We start from the raw sequence: 18,005 nt of genomic DNA, 5'->3' as shown, positions 1-18,005 counted from the left end.
ACACTGATTAAAAAAAAAAAAAATATATATATATATATATATATGGAAGGGAAACCTATTTCCTGAGTGCCTCACATATCAAACAGTATACTGAGTGCTTTCACATACTTATCTTACTTAATCCTCACAATAGACACAGGAGGTAGATATTTGGAGCCCACTTTTTTCCAGATGGAAAATCAGAGACTCAAAGAGCTTAAGCAAATTTATTTTGATTTTCAAGTCATTCATATTCCATTCTATGAGTGTCATCTGAGAACATTCAAGCTTCACTGATACTGGTATGTATTTTCTAATCTGACAAAGAGTGGTTCCTGCTTAGTCAATTTCTGCTGATCTTCTCAAAAACACAATAAAGGCCATTTATGATGTGTGGAATCTCCTGTAATGTTCTCTCCTCCAGTGAAACATGTTTGAATGTTTAATATTCATGTATACAGCACACATGCACACTATCATGTGACTTTGCCTTTGCATGGTTAGTTGACTATATAAATGAAAAAGAAAGAAAGCTACTTCTGTCATAGAATAAGAATCCACTTTCAATATATTGTGTCCTTGGTTTCTTAGTAAATATCACTTGCTTTTTTGAATCCTCTCTCAATTCTTAACTCCTGTTTACCTGGATGAAAGGCTTTTTCCAATCTTTGCTTCAGGACCTTTTTTCCCCTATAAATTACAATCCTTTTTGTTCCTCTGGATTTTTAATTCCTGTATCCTAGACTCAGTAAAATCTTCCAGCTATCATCTGCCTATTGGAGTTCCAATTCTGTCTCTGAGTGTCCAGTATTCTTCTGTATTTGAATCCTGGCTCTGCCTCTTGCTAGCTGTGGTTCTTGAGAGATTCAGTTGTCTTCTCTGAGAATCAGTTGTTTATTTCATTTATTAAATGGGTTTTATAACATCTACCTAGATCTTCCATTTACCTGTAAATGTTCAATGAGTAAATATAAGTAAAGCATTTAATGCAGTGTTTGGCAGTTTAGGAAGAACTCAGCAAAGCCTGGTGGTGCAAGTTGTTGTGAATGGAATTGCAGTCAATGTGGTCACTATTATTTTGCCTGTATGCAAGGTAATCTCATGACTGGAGTTTGTTTGGGTGAATACAACACATGAGTTAATATGGTTCTGGATCCTTTTTTATGAAACATATCTATCCAGTTAATTAATGCTCCAAAACAGCATTGCTAATCTCTATCAGCAATAAACCACATCAGTTCCTACAATTTGGTGTCCCTAAAGAACAGAGTACTGCCTGCTGACCTCACCGGAAGCTGGTAGAGGATGTGATTCATGAACACTTAGCTTTGGAAAAAATATTTGTTTTCCACTGTGAAATATTATTTAGATATTGTCATACTGTCTATTGTTAGCATAAAACATAGCCCAGTGTAAGTAATTCCTGGACCAATTCAGCATATTTCACAATTCTTTACTCTTGTTTTTTTTTCTCTTGAGCGCAGAAAATAAGTTAATTGTGAAATGTAATCCACAGGCAGAACACAGATCAAAACTGGGCTTTTTTTTTTAATTTGAATTTTTATTTCAGTGTCTTTTAATCACTTTAAACTTTATTTTAAATATAATTGTATTGATTTATTTTTGGCTGTGCTTGGTCTTCATTGCTTTTGCGTTGGCTTTCTTAGCTGTGGTGAGGGCGGGCCACTCTTCACTGTGCTGTGCAGGCTCCTCATCACGGTGGCTTCTCTTGTTGCAGGGCACGGGCTCTAGGGCATGGGGCTTCAGTAGTTGCTGGACGTTGGCTCAGTAGTGGCGGCTCTTGGGCTCTAAAGCACAGGCTCAGTTGTTGTGGTACATGGGCTTGGGGATGTGGGATCCTCCTGGACCAGGGATCAAGCTCAGGTCTTCTGCATTGGCTGAAGGTAGATTCTTTACCACTGAGCCCCCAGAGAAGCCCTCATTTTAAAGTTTCTATTAAACAAGAAATGGCTTGATTTCCAAAGAAAGAAAGAAAGTGAAGTCGCTCAGTCATGCCCGACTGTTTGCAACCCCATGGACAGTAGCCTGCACCAAGCTCCTCTGTCCATGGCATTTTCAAGGCAAGAGTACTGGAGTGGGTTGCCATTTCCTTCTCGAAAGAGATGGCCAATTTATTACATAAGAAATTAGAAGTAAAAACAGGAGATGGAAATCTTTACCATAAACATTCTGTTTTCTTTAGCTCATTATTTTCCTCTTAGTTGATTAAAATTTGGGAAGTGATTATTAGACTTACATAATAAATACTGAACTTACATAGTTTAAATTTTCCTAGGACCTACATAATTAGTATATATGCACTCCTACTTTCAAAGCTAGCCAGTTATGGATCTCAGTATGTTTATTCTTAGTGAACTGCGCCTTCTTACTATAGACCCAGTGCCCCAAGATAGCCTTCTGGAGATGAATGAATCTGAAATCTAATTTAGGTTACCTTGGGTGGGGGCAGGCAGCCAGAGAATGAGCGATCTTCTTTTCGAAAACTCAGGTTGAGTTTCTCTATGTTGAGTTTGGCCTTGGTTGCCCTCAGTGCCATCTTCAGGACTTCCAACAGGCTCTCGTTCACTTCTGACTGTGAGTTGTAGTCTTGAGGGGCGATACTGCTTGGAGAAGCAGGAGAAAGGCTGTGAAAAGACAATTTACTCAAAGCTGCTGTGTGTTTTCATACCCGATCTTTTACCCCTGCCATACACTGTGGAACCAGAGAACCCACCCAGCAAGGCCTTCTAAATCTGGGTAACCTCATCACGGGACTGCATGAGGAGACTGCACAGGTCAACTAAAGTTTGTTCTATTCTAGTGAGTCCCACAGTCTCTTCTCTCAGAGGTACGAATCCATTCAACTAGATCATAGACTACAACTTGTAATCCACTAATTTTTTTCCAGATGAGGGAAACTTAGAATTGACCATAGCAGTTTACTTACCTATTCAATCTTATTAACACTTTTCTTAAGTCCAGATAACTATTGATAGCAAATATCAATAGCAATTTGATAGCAAATTCCCAAACTGTCCATTGCCACAAGCAAAGCAGATCCTACCAGATCCCTGTAGTCAGGGAAGCTATCTAGAAGGAAATCTTGAACCAGGTAAACTTCCTTCATTATCCTTGACTCTGCTCTTTGAGTCTGGAAAACCCAGAAAAGTTTTGGGAACAATTATTTTTTTACTGTCTGGCATCCAAATGTATGTAGTTACTAAGATGGTGTATCTGTTTGTTGTTTCTTTAAATGATTGGTGAAAACAAGGTGATAAAGTATTATAGCCATTTATTTTATGAAACTACTTTGGGGTGTTTATTAATTTAACTTTCCAGTGTATATGTTCTTCCAGATCCAAGCTGTGCTATCTCCTTCAGAGTGAAGCTTTTCCTGTTTCCTCTGTTTCAACTTAAGTTCCACTTCTCTAGACAGACATTCTATGATATCCCCCAAACTCCATTCATGTAAATCAGTTTCCTTTCAGTGGTATGCTGGTAAATCATTAATGACCAGCTCTCTAAGATAAAGCTGTAATCTGCAGCCTTACTAAATTTTATGGTGCAAAAACTCCCACCGTGGTCAGTTTCCAGTTGCCAATATGATGTCCCTGAGTGAGGCACTGGGAACTGAGGTTCACAGTCAGCCCCCCTAGTGCTCCTGAACCCCCTGCTTGAGAAACTCTTTCAAATTTATTTGTTCTTTTCCTGTAATAAGTTTCCCTCAAGTTGCGATTGCTTCCTGATTCTTTTAGCTGTTGTTTTCTGTCTGACCTCCCTTGTAAACTGTACCGTAAGATGTGGGCCGAGTCTGTTTTGCACATATATCTGTGGATCTTGTACAGATTGGCAAATCCGTTCCAGATTTGAATCAGGTTTCCTTCCTCCTTCCTTTTCTTGTAACACCAGTTTCTGTAGGAAGGAATTCATAAGAAAGACTTTGGCCCTCGGCTCAGTACACGGAGTACTGAATGGGAGGTTTTATATGGAGCCCATTTACTGCAGCTGGTGGATTTCATAGAAAAACCTTCTGCAGGAGTTTACTTCATCTGGTCCCACTTAGGTGATGAAAGCTGTTGCCACTGGTGATGCTGGAGGCATTTTAAACATCATAGAGCTGTCCCACATAAAGCTCTACCTGACAGAACATGGGAGGGACTTTTTCTGAGCTGTACATTAATTAGTAAAGAGCCTGGATTCATTGCAGGCCATCAGTCCTGCACTTCCGCAAACACACTGGTTTATATAGAGCAGCACCTTCTCTGATGAATTCAAAATGATATCTTTATGGACCTTTTTTATATAGTAGATATCCAAATGTTCCTGCAAGTGAAATAATGCAAGCTCTTTGGATAATTGGAGGTGCCGATGACATTCCACAGATATTTATTGAGCATCTCCCGTGTGCCAGGAACTATGCTAGAACTATGCTGGACACTGAGTTGGCCAGGAAAGACACTATTCCTCACCTCAAATGTCAAAGAAGTAATTACAAGCACAACGACTACTATAAAAAGAAAGGGCTATGAGGTTATACAGCAAAGAGATATAACCTAGTCTAGGGCTCAGGAAAGACTTCCTGTCTAGGATTCATGAGACCCATATCTGCCAGTAAGTGGCCATTTGTTCTGATGCATCATCTCCTACTTCTCAGGTTGCAAATCTCACTATCTCTACTATATGAAGTATGGCTGCTGATTATTAAATATTGCTAGGGATTTATGGTTCTCAGCAGGGAAGTTGCTCCAAGTGATAGTTGACTGGTGTACCCATATGGCAGCATCACTTTCTTTGGACTGTTAGCCCTTGAGGGAGAGATTGAGCCTTGCCAATCTCTGAATTCACTGTGCTCAGCAAAGTGTGCCTGGCTAACAGCTGGCATTCGATGGGTGCATGTAGAATGAAGTAATGCAATCAAAAAGGCCACATTGCACATTGTAGAAAGAAATTAAGTCTGTCACTTGGTCCAAGGACAATTTTATAGGAAACCCTGCCTTTTTCCTAGAGTGAAGTGACATACTTCAGTGCCATGGCTCACTATGTCACATTATTTGGAACTGGAAAGGATGTTTTCTGGTAGTAGTAATAGTAGTATTAGTTGCTCAGTTGTATTTGACTCCTTGCAACCCCGTGGGCTATAGCCTGCCAGGCTCCTCTGTCCATGGAATTCTCCCGGCAAGAATACTGGAGTGGGTAGCCATTCCCTTCTCCAGGGGATCTTTCTGACCCAGGGATCTAACCTAGGTCTCCAGCAGTGTAGGCAGTTTCTTTACCATCTGAACCTCCAGGGATAGTTTCAAAATAGTAACAAGCCCTATCATGTACCATTTTTAAGAACTATGCATTGACTAACTCAGTTCCTCTTACAAATCTATAAAGTGAAGGGAAATTTATCATTGTTTGCATTTAACAGCTGGAGAATGGAAGCACAGAGAGGGTAAGTGAACAGCCCAAGTTTACAGAGTCACTAATGGGCAGAAACAGGAATTGAGTCTAGGTTTCTGTCAATAGAAGTTAAGCTCCTAACCACTGCATTTTGTCATTTTTCGTGGAGAATACAGACTATCATGCTTTACTGTGTCTCATCTCTAATGCTGTTCCTCACGTCCTATATTTATGTTGGGTTCTTTCTTTCCTTTGAGATTATATGAAGGAATTACTGATTTCTGTACCTCAAACCTTTTTCTGCTAGTGCCCGTACCCAGGAGTTCACTGTCTGAACATATTTCTGGAATAACACCATGTGGACAGGAACTCTGCCTGGTACACATTCATTTATTATTTCATAACGAGGTTTTTCATTTTCACATGGCAATCTCATAAAAAAGACGCAAATAACTTTGTATGCATGCCTGCACAGGAGGGAGAAAAGAAAACTATAAGCAAAAGGCAAAGCATTGGTAAAGAGTAAAGTGATTTTGCACTGGGTGAAGTTTTCAAATGTATTACTTCCAAGATCCCTGCCAGCTCTTGAAGTCTATACACACTATGCCCATAAATAGGGAGAAAAGTACCTTTGATGGCTACTACTCTGAGTTTCTTTTACGTTGCTGTCCTCAACTCCTTTGTTTTGCTCTGTATCTTCTGAAGCTGCAACTTTTAAAAACCAGAGTAGCTTTTCATAATTCACCTGAAAATTAAATATCAAAGAGAATATCCTCATTTAATTTACACTTAGGGGAAAGAAGATACCTGCTGAGATAAAATGTCAGTTCAGTTCAGTTCAGTTAGTTGCTCAGTTGTGTCCGACTCTTTGTGACCCCATGAATCACAGTACGCCAGGCCTCCCTGTCCATCACCAACTCCTGGAGTTTACCCAAACTCATGTGCATCAAGTCGGTTATGCCTTCCAGCCATCTCATCCTCTGTTATCTCCTTCTCCTCCTACCCTCAATCCCTCCCAGCATCAGGGTCTTTTCCAATGAGTCAACTCTTTGCATTAGGTGGCCAAAGTATTGGAGTTTCAGCTTTAGCATCAGTCCTTCCAATGAACACCCAGGACTGATCTCCTTTAGGATGGACTGATTGGATCTCCTTGCAGTCCAAGGGACTCTCAAGAGTCTTCTCCAACACCACAGTTCAAAAGCATCAATTCTTCGGTGCTCAGCTTTCTTCACAGTCCAACTCTCACATCCATACATGACCACTGGAAAAACCATAGCCTTGACTAGATGGACCTTTGTTGAGATAAAATGTATTTGGAAAAATTTTTAGCATTGAAAAATTTAAAAACATTTTAAAATATATTATAGTAATTACTAGTGCTTTTTTTTTTTTTTTGTCCAACAATTCCTTTTATTTTCCCTTCTGGACATGTGGTAAAATGATACTTGCTGGTTGTTTCATGGTTGAGTAGGGTCATGATCAGTTCTGGCCAATGAGTTGAGAGCATAAGTGACCTGCACTACTTCTGGGCTGAGGATTAAACTGCTGACATGAACCCCACCCCCCACCCAAATATCTCTTTATCCCCTCTGCCATCACATCCACTAATACTCCAGAGTGGATGCTTCACCAGCCTGGATTTGGAGCTAAGATGATGATGGTACTGAGAAGAGCCTAGGCAGGACTCATTATGAAAAATAAGCTTTCATTCTTTTAAGCCACTGAGACTTTGGGGCTCTTTGTTACAACAGCATGACCTAGCCTCTACCTTCTCTCTCTCTCACAAGTCTCATATATTTATTATATATATTATATACTTATATTGAGATATATTCAAAAGATAAAGTCAGATTACTTGGGGGCAAGGCTTTATTTACTTAAGTGAAAAACTTAAGACTTTCTTTTTTTTTTACATAGGAAAAGACTAAAAGAATGTCATCCATTTCCATTGCTTGACTGGATGATTATTCTAGGGACTCTGATGGGCAGACAACTCCAGCATAGTGGAGGTGGGTAGCAGTGGGGAAGGGAAGCCAGATAAGGTCCTGATAGAAACTAGGACTCAGGCGGGAGAATTGACTTGAATTAAAGATTCATAAAGGTTGCACTAATAGATTGACATTGTATTGCTAAATACTTTTCATAAATATAAAATTAATTCTATTTTTGCAGGTTAGGAGTGGGCAAGAGATAGGACCTACTAAATGTTAAACATGAGGCCAGGTCATTTGCATTTATTATATTACTAAATCTTCACGTTAGCCTTATGAGATTGGTTTTGGCCTGATTTTCCATCAACACATGCTCATTTATGATTTTTCCATTGCTATTGTTTCTTCCTATTTTAGGATATTGTCTTCTCACTCCCAGAATTCTGTTACACTTGGACTATGCTGTGTATTCACTTACAGTGTGAACTTAGGAAGTGCAATGCTCAGAAAAAGAACCCTGGCCTTATCTTTGGGGAATCTTTATCTCTGCCCTGGGTCTGCCATTAATTCTCTGAGTGTCCTGAGGAAATTCCTTGATCCTCTGGGTTTCAGTTTCCTAATTAGTAAAATGATGGTGATGAGCCATATTTCAAAGATGCCTCCTATCTCTAAATCTCTAGGAACTGTCATGATACATCTTTATCAAGTTCTCCATTCTAACCTCAGAGCTTATAGACCAATCAGCTTGTAAACAGACCTGTTATCTTGAATCTCTAACTATTCCAATGGTGTTAAGAGCAGACAATGAAATCTGGGACAGGGAACCTTTTAAAGAGAAATTAAACAGGGCTAACCCCGCTGGTGGTACATGGTGGTACTGTCTTGGATGCTAGGCTTCAGCATTATGTGAACCAAGAACTTCCAGATGTCCAAGCCGGGTTTAGAAAAGGAAGAGGAACTAGAGATCAAATTGCTAAAATTCACTGGATTATACAGAAAGCAAGGGAATTTCAGAAAAAACATCTATCTCTGTTTCATCAACTATGCTAAAGCCTTTAACTCTGTGGATCATGACAAACTGTGGAAAGCTCTTAGAGAGATGGGAATACCAGACCATCTTACCTGTCTCCTGAGAAACCTGTATGTGGGTCAAGAAGTTAGAACCCTGTATGGAACAACTGGTTCAAGATCAAGAAAGGAGTATGACAGGGCTGTCTGTTGTTACCCTGTTTGTTTAACCTATATGCTGAGCACATCATGAGAAATGCCAGACTGGATAAATTACAAGATGGAATCAAGATAGGCAGGAGAAACATCAACAATCTCAGATATGCAGATGATACCACTCTTATGGCAGAAAGCGAAGAGGAACTAAAGAGCCTCTTGATGAAGGTGAAGGAGAAGAGTGAAAGAGCTAGCTTAAGACTAAATATTAGGGAAAAAAAAACAAACAAACTAAGATCATGGCATCCAGCCCCATTACTGCATGGCAAATAGAAGGGGAAAAAGTGGAAGTCGTGACAGATTTTCTCTTCTTGGGCTCCAAAATCACTGCAGATAGTGACTGAAGTCATGAAATCAGAAGATGATTGCTTTCTGACAGGAAAGCAATGACACACCTAGACAGTGTGTTGAAAAGCAGAGACACTGCTCTGCCGACAAAGGTCCTTATAGTCAAGGCTATGGTCTTCCCAGTGGTCATGTGCAGTTGTGAGAGCTGGACCATAAAGAAGGCAGAATGCCAAAGAATTGATGCCGTTGAACTGTGGTGTTGAATTCCTGAAAGTCCCTCAGGCAGCAAGGAGATCAAACCAGTCAATCTTAAGGGAGTTCAACCCTGAATTTTCACTGGAAGGACTGATGTTGAAGCTGAAGCTCCAGTATTATGGTCATCTGATGTGAACAGATGACTCATTGGAAAAGTCCCTGATGCTGGGCAAGATTGAGGGCAGAAGGAGAAGAGGGCATTAGAGGATGAGATGGCTGGACTGCATTACTGATGCAATGAAATGAACTTGGGCCAACTCCGGGAGATGGTGGGGGACAGGGAGGCCTGGTGTGCTGCAGTCCATGGGGTCACAAAGAGTCGGACATGACTGGGCAACTGAGCACCACCAACAACAAAGGACCTAAATCTATCTTCTATTTGGGTCTTATCTGACTAGAGATTTCTACATATGACTATAAATAGGCTTTGTAGCTTAGGGGTCAATGGCAAAGGTTATTTTCAAGAAAGAAACTTACCTTTTGATTCTATTACTCTGGTGGGTACAAGTCAAATAAACAAAGGGAACTCAATAAAGTAGCAAGATGGTCCTACCATTTCAGGAGAGCTCCCCCTAGAAAATCTCTGGCAAAGGATCTTGACTGTTGGCAACTGCAGAGGGACTTCAAGCCTTAAGAAGAGGTGGCTCAGCTGAGATTGGAGAAGAAATCCTGAAGAGACAGGATCCAATATCTTCAGCTCTTTCTGAAGTTTGTCTAATAAGCCAGAACTCAAAGGAAGAGACTTGAGTTCTCTTCTGACCAGGGCAAGAAGAAAAGTGTCTTCTTTTTTTGTTCCACTTGGTCTCTGGCCAATATCCTGAAACAACAACAACAACAAATTAACAGGGCTCTAAACCAAAGTGACTGAAGACCAACACAAGGAAGCAGAAGAGTACTTGAGTTGGTATTAGAGCCTCCACATTCAGGCCTTGTCCCGAATAGGAAGAATACTTACACTTGAAAGTAAGTATTCAATATGGATGTATTCATTAGTTTGTCACGTCTCAAGATCTTTTCCTTCAGGTGAAGAAAAGAAGCAAATCATTTCAGAGTACATACTCTGATAGAAGGTTCTTTAAGGTATATCATTTGTCTTTTACAAAATATATATTTTTTATTATATGAGAATTTAGAATGATAAATCTTAAAACCGGGATCTGGGAGGAGGAAGAGGGAAGGAAGATGAGATGGTCATGCGGAACATTTGAGGTTTGCCTGTGGGCTCCCAGGGAAGTTTCCTGGAAAGCTGATGAGACATATCAGGTGTGGTATCCACCAGTCTATCTTAGACCATCTTATTATCTGTTCCACATCAAAATACACAGTTGACAAATAATATCCCTTCATCTACAATAGAAAACAGCTCAACAGCTCCCACCTTGGGTTGGTCAGAGCTGCTCCTTGCCATCTGTTCTAAGGACCAGTCTCTAAAGTTTCTCCTGGGGAGGCCATGGATATAGGACAGGGACTGGTCTCCAGTTGGTTGAGAGATGCAGTAGACATTTGCCTGGTTGGAAACCTTAAAGAAGCAAAGATAAATGGATCAGAAGGGATGGGGAAGAGAAAGAGGGAAAAAAATGGAAAATATGAGTGAGCCAACTAATTCTTAAAACATGGTCCCATTCCAAAAGACTTCAAGCCCCGAGGTCACTGAGTCATTTAATCCCCCAAGAAGAGAGCTTATCTCAACATTAATTTCAGCATTAGGCAGTTAACACAAGTTTGATAAATAAATGGGCAGTTAGACACGTTTTCTTTTGTGCATGATAAAAGGTGTTTGTGACAAAGGAAAAGTAAGCCTGTAAACACATCTTTCATATGCAAACCAATCAACCTAAATCTATGTCTCTAACCACCTCCCTTATCTAACTCACATACCAACTCAATATTTCCCCTGTCCCAAATGAACCTAGGTCCACATATCAGACTGGGGATAGCCCCTCTACCCAAAGCCCACTCACTGGAGTTGTTCAAGCCAGCCAGTTCTAATCTGCTAACCCTGCCCGCATTACCTTTCCCATGGAAACCCCAATAAAGGCCGTGGCCTGTGCTTTTCCCTTATTCTTCTGCCTCCTGATCTTGGTGCTTCCACATGCGGCCCTGCACAGTGTGGCATACCCGCTTCCCCTGGGAAATCTAAGTCACAAGTTCTTTCAAAGGCAGTTGTCTCTTTATCTGTCACCTCACCATACCTGATTCAAAGGAAATCCTGGGTACAAATTTAACCACATGGCCATATTTAATATCAGGTCATTGAAAGGGGGCATTATGAGAGGGATTCACTAAAAACTGAATGTCCATACTCATTTGATAGTTTATATTGAATAACCTATCAGTATAAATAGCAACCTGAAGGGTTTATAGTCATTAAACATTTTAAAGAAAAATCAAAGTCTCTCTAGAGTGGGCTGAGTGAGCAGGAGTGGCAGAGTTCTAGAACAGGCAGTTGTGGAGGAAAAGCAAGACAAAACAAGCAAAATGGCTTTGAAAGGAACGTACTACCAATCAACTGTGATAATTATTAAAATTAAAGCACTAACACTTTCATTCTCATGCTGCCAGATGCAAAAAGCACACTTTAATTTTATTTTTGAAACTGTGCTACTGAGTTTGCCGCTAGTCACAGATTCTTTTTTATTTTCTGAGAGAAAGCAGAGCTGATACTTCTGAGAAACAGTGTAAACAGCATATATGTATTTTTAAAAATGTATAAGGAGAGAATTTAAGAGACAAAAGATCCTAGGGCTGGCAGTGAGAAGAGCCAGGCTCTGTCTGTGAGATCTTGAAACATCATTTAAGCTCTCTGGGTCTCTTATTATTCATTTGTGAAATGAGAGTTTGTATTTGCTGATTTATAAGATATCTTCCTATTGCTTTTCTTAACATTTTCAGCTTTACTTACCTCTTCCTAGGGTTATCTTCGAGTTTACCTGTAATTTAGAACAGAGTTTCACACTTGCCAGTCCTTAACCCACGTTTACTTTTCTTTTAGAGCAAATTCAGCCAGTCCAGACTGCCTGCTACATCTCAGACAGGAAAGCTTATTTTCATCTATATGTGAAGAACAGGAATCTAGAAGGAGCTCTGATTGGTTTACTTCTTTCACTGTGGCAGGATTCCACTTACCACTTAGTCAAGGTGGTAATGAGTGTCTCTGTACCAGGCAGCCATGGCTGCCATCTGGCCAGCCAGGATCCTACACTCGGCAGACAGAACCAATTAGTCAGGCCCCACACTTCCCACGAGGTCTTGCTGTGTTTGATGGGTGGGTGTTAGCCCTGCTGAGCCTCCCATAAGAAACCTCTTGAATCCTGGGAGGGGAGGGACAAATTGTCTCCCTCTGGCACTGCAGAGCTAGTAAAGAATCCAGACCGTGGAGGTCCAAGAACAACTTACCTAGTGAACACTCTGCCTGTTACAGTAGCTAATGCAGACCCTGTATCCCAAATGGGTAGAGAGAGGGTCAAACAAACTTTCATTTATAAGAGAAAAACTAGAAATGACTTAAATGCCCATCAATAGGGATTAAATGAGACGTGTTATATCCATATAAACGAATGAATATAGTTTGGGGATTAAGGCCCTAGAATCTGGACCTCAACTGTGGCTCTGCCACTTCTCAGTCTTATGACCTCGGCAAAGCACTTGATGTCTTTGTTTTTCAGCTCCTTCTTCTATGATCTGAAGATAATAAAAGTTCCTACCTCACTGAGTGCTTGGGAGTAGTAGGTTAGTTAATATATATAAACAGAATAGTGCCTCTGGGTGTGAGTCACTCAGCCGTGTCCGACTCTTTGTGACCCCATGGACCGGAGCCCACTCCTCTGTCCATGGAATTCTCCAAGCAAGAATACTGGAGTGGGTTGCCATTCCCTTCTCCAGGGGATCTTCCCGACCCAGGAATCGAACTGGGATCTTCTGTACCGAGGGCAGACTCCTTACTGTCTGAGCCGCCAGGGAAGCTAGAATAGTGCCTGGCACGTAGCAAATTCTAAGTGTTAGTTCTGAGTATGACTCTCACAGGGACATTAAACATAATGCTTAGGATGAATTTTTTGAAGCTGTGGGAGAATTCTGGATATGAAGTGAATAGACCAGGATGACAAAGAACATATATGTGATGATTCGTATTTGGTATCTATGCATGAAAAAAAGATGAGAAAGAAATAAACTATTATTTTTCTTTGCATTTTATTTTTTCTTATTTATATTCTTCCATTTTCCAAAATTTCTACGTGAGTATATAATATGGTACAGTTAGAAGGATCAATAAAAATTTTAGGAGAAAAATGAGAAGTCCCCAGTGTTTGAGACCTTGCAGAACATAGTCTGAGGTCCATTGGTGAGCTGGTAGCCACTCCATATTGTAATTTTTGCAGAGTTCTAATGAATTCTCATGACTGAAAATTAGTGAGCATCTGAGTGATTTAGAAAGGGCTATTAAAATTATAAACTAAAGATAGTTATGTTAGAGTTTACTGCAGACTCTAATTCAGTATTCTACTAAAATATCCGACTGTCACTTCATTCTTGGTGGTGCTACAAAACTCCTCCTCTATATATTTGTTTAATTGCAATTTCAGCAATTTTTTGAAATGGTACTTTGTTACCAATGAATCATTAGTTGGTCTTAATTGGGTCCAATTTTCTATTGCTGCTACTCTTGCTTTTTAATTACAAATTAATAATCATTTAGATTCAGCATTATCAAGTTAATCTGTTGTGGATTGTTTGGTTGATTCTTAGCAGAGGGCAGTGATAATGTATTAATATTTCTATCAAGATAGTTTAGGGCTGATAATTTTTTGATATCTAAACATGATTTCATTGGGTTTTGAAAATAAATTATCTTTTCCTATAACATTAAAGCAGACAAACCCTCCTCCTCTAACACACCCCAAATTTGCACAAGTGATGATGCATCACTGTATAACTATCATTTAGTCACAGAGTAGGTTGACCAATTCAGTTAGCAGTCAGTGAAGATGCAATATACAGAATGACCTCAAAATTCATTTTCAGATTTAAAAAATGATTTTGATTCTATTTGATGCAAAATGTATTAATTACCATTAGGACAAGCATGTGTTGATGTGAGTCTATGTTTCCAACCCAACTGAATTTCCTAGCCAATTACCAAGGAAAGTTTAAGAATTTGTTACTCACTTTGCCATCCAGAAATCTACAACTGAGTGCTCCTGTTAGGAGCTTCCCATTGTCCTCTGGTTTCTGGTTGTTCTCTTGGTGCTTGCTCTCTTTCACATCATCTGGGTCATGATTGATTTGATGATCTGCGGGATCAGTCAGAGCTGGTGGGTCTCCACCGATGGGCTTTGCATCACCAGTCACTGATTTCTGGAGCACTGTTTGAGTTTCTACCTTCAAGTTCTGGTTCTCCTTGCTGCAAAGAAACAAGTTTTTACTTTGTTACTCAGGGCACACTCCACCTGCACTAAGCTGGCATAAGAAAAGGCAGGTGTTAGTCTGGTGGTGGGAATATTGGTAATTTAGCATGACTGAATGAAGAAGTAAACGTTAGTTATTTGTCTAGGGATCATTTACCATAGAGAAACCATGTTATTTTCTCAGGCTTTACCTTCCTTATAATCTATCCATCTGCTCTAAAATCCTTACTGTAAGAAACAGCAGTTTCAAAGATGAACCCTAAAGGTTATTACTTATCTTTCTTCCTTAAAAGTCTAACAGGTATTTTCAGTGTTTACAACTAGAAAAAGAAGAAAGTCAAGGCATTTTTCCAGCTCCAGTTCTGCTCTGTGTCTCTCCTTAATTGTCTCGCCAGAAGGCTTCTTTTTCTCTCAGTAGTCCTCCATTTAATTTTAATATTAAATAGAGGGGGAAAAATTGTAGGAATGACTCAAAGAAATTTATATAAAAACAAAAATCTACAAATTATGCAACTTTGTTTAGTAACTAAAAGACATAAGTCACAATTACATGGTATTGTTTTAAATATAGAAAACTTCTTCAGAAATAAAGAATACAAATGCTCATGGTCACATAAATAAATAGAATTCTTACAGTGGGTGACTGGACTAAATATATTAAAGAGTCAGGAAGCTAAAATTTTTGACCTAGTAAATCAATTTTTAAGAATTTATATTAAGTAAAAAATGTGGAAAAAGAAAAATTTTAAACTTTATTAATAGATGGATGTGTTGAGTGTTTCATTCTATGTTCGTATGAGATAATGCATGGTGCTATTAAAATAGTTACAAATAATTTTAATGAAAAAATATCTTGTTATACAAATAAATGAAAAAGATAATTATCTCAACTATATAAACTCATGTATAAATACATGTGTCTTTGTGTGAGAGTGCATAATATATGTAGAAGGAAATATGTCAGAAGTAAACAGTAAGAACCTCCTAACAGAAGCCAGGATATTACATTATACTACAGGCAGTGTACTGTTGTTAGTCATTCAGTCATGTTCAACTCTTTGTGACCCAGACTATAGCCCACCAGGCTCCTCGGTCCATGGAGTTCTCCAGGCAAGAACACTGGAATAGGTAGTCATTCCCTTCTCCAGGGGATTTTCTTGACCCAGGGGTTGAACCAGCATCTCCTGCATTGGAAGGTGGATTCTTTACCACTGAGCTACTTGGGAAGCCCACATTATACTATATTATATACTATACTATATACCATATTATACTATATAATAAAACTATTATTCTAAATTTCTAACATGAAGAAATATTATTTTATTATCAATAAAAATAAATTTTAAAAAATAGCTATGCATTATGCCTAGAAGGTTGTATAAATTTTAGCTGCTATTATTGATGCAGTGGAAAGGACCCATGTTAAAGTGTGTCATGTAATCTGAGCATAAAACAATGGCTACAACACTTGTTGATTTGAATAAGGCCAAGATTGACATATGTATATTTTTTACATTAATTCGCTTAAGTCATGGCAGCATGAGAAGCAAAGAAGGCTTAGGAAAGAGCTGAGAGGAACACCTACATTTACAGAGTGAAGAGCCCTAAAAGGAGACTTGGAAGAAATTCTAAGTAAGGTAGAAGAAAAACCAGAAGAGTGTGGTCTTAGCAATAAAGTGAAGAGAATGTTGCCAGAGAGATGGCATAATCAACACCTCACATGCTGTTGAGAAAAGTGAGTTCTGAAAAGTGTCCATTGAGTTAAGCCAAAAGGACGTCATCAGGAAACCTGACATGAGGAATTTCCCTGAGGTAATAGAGGTAGACGCTAGACTGAAGGGGGTTGACAAAAGAGGAGGGATCAGAAACCAAAGGTAGGAAGTATAAAGACCTCTGTGAAGAATTTTGGCTTCAGGAGAGGAGAGAAATGGGGTGACTGGAGTACAATGTTTGTTTCAGATAGGGCTTTGTTATCGTCATATTTATCTTCAAAATATACAAATAGCTCATACAACTCGACAAAAAAAATAAATAAGCCAATCAAAAAATGGGTAGAAGACCTTAATAGACATTCCTCCAAAGAAGACATATGATAGTCAATAGGCACATGAAAAGATGCTCAACATTGCTCTTTATTAGAGAAATGCAAATCAAAACTACAAGGAGATACCACCTCACACCCATGAGAATGGTCATCATTAAATAAATCTCAAATAACAAATGCTGGAGAGGGTGTGTAGAAAAAGGAAACCTCTTACGCTGCTTGTGGGGATGCAAACTGGTACAGTCACTATGGAAAACATTGTGGAGGCTTCCTAAAAAACTAAAAATAGAGTTACCATATGACCGAGCAATTCTACTCCCAGGCATGTACCTGGAGAGAACTGTAATTTAAGAATATACATGCACACCTATGTTTATAGCAGCAGTATTCGTAATAGCCAAAACATGGAAACAAACTAGATGTCCATTGACAGAGGAATGGATAAAGATGTGGTAATATACATATACTATGGAATACTACTCAGACTTAAGAAAGAGTAAAATAATGCCATTTGCAACACATGGATATAAGTAGAAATTATCATAAGTGAAGTAAGTCAGGCAGAGAAAAACAAATACCATATTATATCACTTATATGTGGAATCTAAAATATGGCACAAATGAGCTTATCTACAAAACAGAAATAAACATAGAGGTCAGACTTATTGCTACTAGTGGGGAGGGGGTAAAGAAGGGAAGGACTGGGAGTGTTGGATTAGCAGATATAAACTATTATATATAGAAAGAATAAGCAACAAGAGCCTACAATATAGCACAGAGAACTGTATTTAACATCCTGCGATAAACCATTATGGAAAAGAACAGAAAAGAATGGAAAAGACATTAAAAACATGTCTATATTATATAGCTGAGTCATTCTCTAGACAGCAGAGATTGGAGCAACATTATAAATCAACTATACTCCAATAAAAAATAAAATTAAATAAAAGAAACTAAAGACAGTAGGGACTTTAACACATTTAAATGAAGAGCCAACTGACCAAGGAAAAGGAGAGGATATCATTGATGACGTAAGATGAACCCTGACAAAATGAGATGGAATGTCACTGAGAAGACAGAGACAGAAATGAAACCTCAGGGTCAGGTAGCAGGAAGATGGGTGAGGATGTAGGCAAATTTTAACATTTGGTAACAGGAGACTGGCCAAATTGCTGACAGCTTAAATTTTCTCTTTGACATACAAGGTTTCCTTACTACCTGTTGGGTCTCAAAAAAGGAAATGTTGGGGTAGCAGGTCTGAATTTAAGGGAATATGGCTTGAAATAGCTGCTATAAAGATAGCCGATCAGACAAAGAAGGAAGGTTGGCTGGACACAACCGAGTGGTCACTCGAAGGCTGGAGACCACGGATTTTGTGGCACCAGTTGGAGAGGATGCATGCTCTGCAGTCCTCGTGGAGATACAAGGCAGGCAGACAGTTTCATCCAGGACTTGTCAGATAGGATGTAGCTGGATGACAATAGAGTAAAC

The 18,005-nt window shown here is 39.2% G+C and overlaps 1 protein-coding gene across 1 annotated transcript in view; it reads right to left on the bottom strand.

Moving 5' to 3' along the window:
• C3H1orf87 (chromosome 3 C1orf87 homolog) overlaps nucleotides 1-18,005 on the bottom strand; it is an 88,136-nt gene that overhangs the window by 50,818 nt on the left and 19,313 nt on the right. The window contains exons 3-7 of the mRNA XM_061411783.1: nucleotides 14,229-14,463; nucleotides 10,441-10,581; nucleotides 9,616-9,879; nucleotides 5,994-6,109; nucleotides 2,435-2,600 (exon numbers count right to left, since the gene is read on the bottom strand). Of these exons, the coding sequence (XP_061267767.1) occupies nucleotides 2,435-2,600; nucleotides 5,994-6,109; nucleotides 9,616-9,879; nucleotides 10,441-10,581; nucleotides 14,229-14,463 (922 nt within the window). The remainder of the gene's footprint in view (nucleotides 1-2,434; nucleotides 2,601-5,993; nucleotides 6,110-9,615; nucleotides 9,880-10,440; nucleotides 10,582-14,228; nucleotides 14,464-18,005) is intronic.

The sequence above is a fragment of the Bos javanicus genome, chromosome 3 (assembly GCF_032452875.1).
Source record: "Bos javanicus breed banteng chromosome 3, ARS-OSU_banteng_1.0, whole genome shotgun sequence".
NCBI classification, from domain to species: domain Eukaryota; kingdom Metazoa; phylum Chordata; class Mammalia; order Artiodactyla; family Bovidae; genus Bos; species Bos javanicus.
The sequence above is the reverse complement of the archived record's forward strand: the minus strand, read 5'-3'. Positions and strand labels throughout refer to the sequence as shown.